Here is a 6,023-nt window from a genome sequence, read left to right as displayed (position 1 = left end):
TTCAAGCAGACACCGCCGCTGAGCAACTCTCGCGAGAACTCTCCCTGACTCGCATTGGCCGGTGGGAGATGGAGTTCTTTGTAGGGCCCGCCCGGCAACGTTGGGGGTGGGATTGTTCTCCCACATCTGGGATAAGCGGACAAGGGTCTTTTGAAGACCTCGGGGGAAGAAAAAAAAAAGAAAGCTGGCTTGCATCGTTTTTTTTTTAATAAGAGGGAAATTTAGCATCCAATCATCCTGCAGTGACTTCCTCTTCTGTGCACTCTTGAAAAAGTTCGGTTTTCCAGTTGTCTTTTACAGCTGCTAGCCGCATCCTTGTCCAGCATGACAAATAATTTTGTACACTCCAACAGTGAATAACCTCTTCTATCGGTTCCAAACATAGCTATGCTAGCTAGGGAATTCCAGTCCAACCTATTTTGAAGGCAGCATATTTGAGGAAAGCTACTTGGGAGGTTAGATTCACATAATAATATGCTAAAACTCAAAACAAACTAAATAGTGGTTTAATATGTCACTTTGGAATCTGGACGGCTTGGTAATGGACCAGAAACTTTAGAGATCTGGGAGCTTATTGTTTATTAAGTCAGATTCTGATTATTTAGCCCAACATTAATAGAAACCCTATCAAAGGCAACAGCAATTATTCTACATTATTTAAGTCAGCAGTGTGCAATCTAAGATGTGACAGAACTTGAAGACAAACATTCTCTGCTGGAACTTTCCTTTGGAAGGCTTTCCCATCAAATACAGGATCTATACTCTTGATTTTAAATTTTTAAAAAACTTTAAAACAAGACTGATTTGAAATGGCTGGCAATTGATAGAGGAATGAGCAAAGTAATTACATACTTAGTGAATTATCTTGCTGAGTGAAGATATTTAGTATTATGCTTGTAAATACAATCTGATTGTTTTTTTAATGATTGTGTATTCATATAATATTGCTGATTTTGCACTAAACCTGGTTAATGCCTGAGTTAAGACCTAGTTAATTAAATGCTTACTATATAGAAATATTCAACACTGGGGAGAAGGCCACTGTATAATAACGGGAGAATTTTATGACTATTGTACATAATCATTATTTAAGATCATTAAGTAGTAATGGAAGTGGTTTTTAGAGGGCATTAAAGCTAGCTAGAGAGCCAGTGTGATGAAGTGATTAATCACCAGGCTCTCCTTTAGTTGGGTGACCTTGGGCCAAGTACTATCTCTCAGCCCTAGGAAACGCAATGGCAAGCCACTTCCAAAATTTTGTCAAAAAAGCTGCATAAACCTGTCTAGGCAATCACCAGAAATCAATACTGACTCAAAGACACATACACAAAACTCACTAGGATTCTATAGACATTGAATAGTAATGCTATTCAGAAGATCTGGTGAAGTTATTAAACTAAATATTATAAAAAGCAATAAAAGCAAATTAATCTTTTTCTTGGAAAAGCTGTCTTCTCAATATTAAAAATATTAGAAAAGTCTTGCCATGCTATGCCTTCAGTTTGCTCTGAACTGAAGAAGCTTCTTGGATGAGAAGTGCAATGTTTTCAAAGAAAAACCCAAGAGAATCCAATTGCCTTTTGCAAAAGAGTCCCTTTGGGACATCTAATTGGAGAAGAAAGATGTCCATGCTACTTCCTAGTGATGTTGTGATATTTATAAAACAATTCTGAAAGGTATTTTTTGTTCTCATTTAGAAGTTTAGAAATCCACAAAAATGAAGCTCAGATACTGTTTCTAAGTGATGTAGCAATATTGAGAGGCCAACGCATGTCAGCAGCAACATTGTCTTAATGTTAAAAGAATTTGCTTGGCACTCATTTGATTCTTCGGAAGTGGGGTGGACTTCAAGTGGGGAGAATCCCACTAAAGACTAGGCCAAGTAACTGGTCCTCAAAGTACCACGGCCAAAGCTTAGAGATGCTGCGGCAGCGCCTAATAGAGTTGCCGTGGCAACGAGGAAAACGAACGCCGCTGTCTGGGAAACCGAGTTCCATGCAGTAAGAGGCAAACCGAGCGTCTATGAAAGCCTTAGAACCCGAGAGCCTGTTGCATTGTGGGAAGCGTAGTTTTTTTTCCCCTCTGTTTTTGTTTCCACAATTCATAGGCCGTTCGTCGGCAGAGTTCCCGCGCTTTCCTAGACGAGCCTTACTGAGGCATTATTACTGTACGTCCTAAGTGAGGAAAATAAACCACCATTCCGGAACCTCCTCCAAGAGGGGGGGGAAAAAAACCGAGGAAGAAGAGCGGATGAAAATAATAACAGACAGACAGACTTGAGAACGGCAGCTTTATTAAAAGACACAATGAAAGCCGAGGGATTGTGGGAAGGCGGCATCTCATGATGGCGCCTGGGACGCGTAGTTCCATCTTCCCTCCTGCCCCGCCCCCTTCCCTCCCTCCCTCCCTCCCTCTGGTTGGCAGAAACCCGCGCTTTCCAAGCCCTTGGCCCGCGGTGCCCGGTGGGAAAGAGAGTTCCGGCGTCGCCGCGGTGCTTTGTGGGGCGGGTAGTTCCGTTTCCTGTGGCGCTCTCGGGGAGGGCAGGCTGCTGTGGCGTCGGCGCCCGGAGAAGGAGCTGCAGCCGCCGCCTTCTTGGACTCGCAATCGGGAGGCCTTGTGGGATCTGTAGTCCCGCCGCCTCGGGCCCGCCGGGGGAAGGAGGAGGAGGCGGAGGAGGAGGCAGGCACACCGCGCAGACCATGCCCGGGTTCACGTGCTGCGTGCCAGGCTGCTACAACAACTCGCACCGGGACAAGGCGCTCCACTTCTACACCTTCCCGAAGGACGCCGAGCTGCGCCGCCTTTGGCTGAAGAACGTCTCCCGCGCCGGCGTCAGCGGCTGCTTCAGCACTTTCCAGCCCACCACGGGCCACCGCGTCTGCTCCGAGCACTTCCCCGGCGGGCGCAAGTCCTACCTGGTGCGCGTCCCCACCATCTTCCCCTTGAGGGGGGTCAACGAGCGCAAAGGGCCCCGCGGAGCCCGAGGGGCCCGCGGGGCCCGCGGGGCCAGGAGACCCCGGCACGCCCCCGCCGCCCAAGCCGCTGCCCAGGCGGCCGCTCAAGCCGCCGTCGCCGCTCAAGCCGCCGCCGCCGCACAAGCCGCGATGCTCCTGACTTTGCAAGAGGGGGCGGCCGCCCAGCCTGGCCAGGGCCTCCTCAGGGCAGCAGCAGCAGCAGGAGGAGGAGGTGGTGGTGGTGGCAGTGGGGGCCCCGTCGGTCTCCCCGGGGAGGATGTCAAGCCTATGGACCTGACGGTGCAGGTGGAGCTCGGGGGTCCCGGGGCCCTCGTGGGGGCCCCGGTCCACCTGGCGTTCCTAGCTGACAACGGGCCACTGGTGGACGGCCCTCCGGATCATTCCTACTCGCTGTCTTCGGGCACCACGTCGGAGGAGCTGCTGCGCAAGCTGAACGAGCAGCGGGACATCATCGCCCTGCTGGAAGTCAAGATGAAGGAGATGAAGGGCAGCATCCGGCGACTCCGCCTGGCTGAATCCCAGCTGCGGGAGGAGATCAGGGAGAAGGACCGTTTGCTCCATGCCGCCAGCATGGCTGGGGGGGCCCGCAAGCGCCACGGCCTCTGAGGCACCACGGCCGGCCGGGTCCCGAATATGCCTGGACACGGGGGTCTTGACGGGGAGTGGAGGGGTGGGGTGGGATGTTGCATCAAAAAGACTTGCAGGGTGGGGAAAGCGGTTGTCAAGACAAAGCTCCAGGCAGCTGCCCGAATGACATGTTAGGCAGCTCTGCCCTGCCATGGGGGAGTGACCAGTTTTGAGCCCCTGGTTCTCTGCTTCCGAAGCCCACCAGATTTAATTCATGGGACCTCGACGCATAATTCATGGGACCTCAACGTGTGTCCTTAACATTTATCCCACCTAGAGACTCTTGCTGCAATACTTTTCAAAAGATGGCCTGGAATTCTGGCTTATACTCCTCGCATTAAACACTGGTCTGAGCGTAGTGGCAAGTCGGTGTAGCTGCTGTGGTACTCTGGATGATGCTGACCCGGTTGGAACGAATCCCTTTTTAGCATTGCCCTCATGAAGCTAGACTGTTAGCGTCTGCCACCTGCAGCCAGATCCCATGTTGTACAAAGCTAATTTGGGGGGAAAGAAACAGTTACTTTCTAGACAGGCATACCTGGGTTGTAATCGTTCATACTGGAGTAAGTGAAGATGGCCAGGGTGCACTGTGTCACAGCGCTGTACCAGGATTATTCTGCGGGAAATGTCATATTAAAAAATCACAGCCATCAGTGCATTTATCTTTCCTTTTTATGAAAGGGAATTGTAGGCATTTCTTCTCCCCCTGCCGCCCAGAACCTTTTGATGCAGTGTGTGCCATTTTTATTGTCAAAACGAATCCTTAATATTTAAACGAGGATATCAGGAGGATGTTTGTTATCTTCATATTGCCGTTGGGAGTTAGTTCTATTCCTCTTTCAGCTGACAAAGTTATTGCAGCTTTCCTGTCATTTCATGAATCCATGCCCTTCTGGGCATTTAAACATTGCTTGTTTCAGTTTTCAACAAATATATTTTTCCTTTGGAAAACCTGTGAGGACAGTAGCCTTCCTTTAAATTTTTCTGGGGTGTAGTCTCCTCAGCACAAGAGCAATGAGGTTAACCTCCCAAAATTATGCATACTTTCTTACTTCTGAATCCACCATATTTCCTCAAATTTTGAAAAAAAATTCCACGCACATACATTGAAAACTGAGCTTGAGAGGAATGGCTGCAGAGTTCAAGTCCTAAGCAGTTTTTTCACCCTGACATTCTCCAGATGCATTGAAACTACAACTTTTATAATCTTTAATCATAACATCAGGTAGCTTACTAGTGGTTTGGTTGTAGTGTGATACAACTTTATTTGGGGAAGTCAGTGGTTACCTTATATTTCTGTAAAACTGTCGCCATTTGTCTTAAAAGATGTGTGAGGAAGCAGGACTTAACTTTTGCCAAGAAATGATGTTAATTTTTTTTGCATCCATCCACCTATGGTAGATACGTAGTGCCTCTCTTTGGAATATATTTCAAATACATTGTTTTCTTGGCTCTTTAGGAGACACCAAACTTTTGTTTAAATTAAAAGGAAGGAAACAGTAAAACATAAGGTGAGGGTATTTTTTTTTCTAAGTTGTGACTTTTTTGCGTCATCTTATTAATAAGCGCATTGACTTTTGCATTTCCAGGCTTAAATGTTTCTTTTGTTGGAGCTGTTGTGACTTGATGACATTGATGAGGAACAGAATGGCCAGCTGTCCAATTTTTTTTAAAAAAAATTGGTTACAGTATTTTTTTTTCAGCGTCAATATGAATAGGAACCACAGTGGTATATATTGGTTATATATGTTGTACTCATCCACAATTAAAGTTAATTTTTAAAGCTTGAAAACATACTATGATGAAAGTATATGTTCAACGTGATTATTCTTTCCCCCTATTATACTACGTCATAAGATTCACCCAGTTCTTTCGTTCTTCTGCAGTTGGTATAAATGACTGTGTAGGATATGACAGTAGAAATTAGGATTTACATTCAATGGGTTGTACGAACTCTCAGCTGTAGTCATTGAGAACTCTTATCCAGTCCTTTTGAGTAGAGGTTCCAAGAACAATGTCCATTTTGTGCTATTATTTTGGATTTAACACCAAATCTAGCAGATTTCAGTGCTGCCCTATATTTCTGATACAGAATACCTTTGCTATTGTTGCATTTAGGTCAGGTTCGGGCACACCCCTTTATGTTTTGCTCATATTAATCTTTTAGGATCTTGGGCAATACATTGGTTTTCTCTCTTTCTCTGTAAATAAATGCCTGTGCATTCTAGCTGGCTGAGAGTGTTTTGAAGGTGTGTGTTGTGACCAATGTGGTACTTTTCTACCATCATTATGCACTAAAACATGTTCAGTTGATTGGACTGCTGAACTGGTTATCCTATGTTGGACTGTTCTATTTTCCTGGTTATCCTGAGGTGCTAACAAATATGCTTAATTTGAATAAAATCTATTTTGTTTTGTTAC

At 46.2% G+C, this 6,023-nt stretch overlaps 1 protein-coding gene across 1 annotated transcript; it reads left to right on the top strand.

The window, feature by feature from the left end:
- The first annotated feature begins 2,516 nt into the window (after positions 1-2,516).
- On the top strand, positions 2,517-6,023 carry THAP11 (THAP domain containing 11). Its single transcript, XM_026719109.2, has one exon. The coding sequence runs from the start codon at positions 2,700-2,702 to the stop codon at positions 3,579-3,581; it is 882 nt and encodes a 293-aa protein (XP_026574894.1). The 5' UTR covers positions 2,517-2,699; the 3' UTR covers positions 3,582-6,023.

Source organism: Pseudonaja textilis, chromosome 11 (assembly GCF_049901715.1).
Source record: "Pseudonaja textilis isolate UNSWEBS1 chromosome 11, rPseTex1.2, whole genome shotgun sequence".
Taxonomy (NCBI): Eukaryota; Metazoa; Chordata; class Lepidosauria; order Squamata; family Elapidae; genus Pseudonaja; species Pseudonaja textilis.
The sequence above is the reverse complement of the archived record's forward strand: the minus strand, read 5'-3'. Positions and strand labels throughout refer to the sequence as shown.

Coding starts and splice junctions, on each gene's coding strand:
- THAP11 (XM_026719109.2), top strand. CDS start 2,700: ATGCCCGGGTTCACGTGCTGCGTGCCAGGCTGCTACAACAACTCGCAC.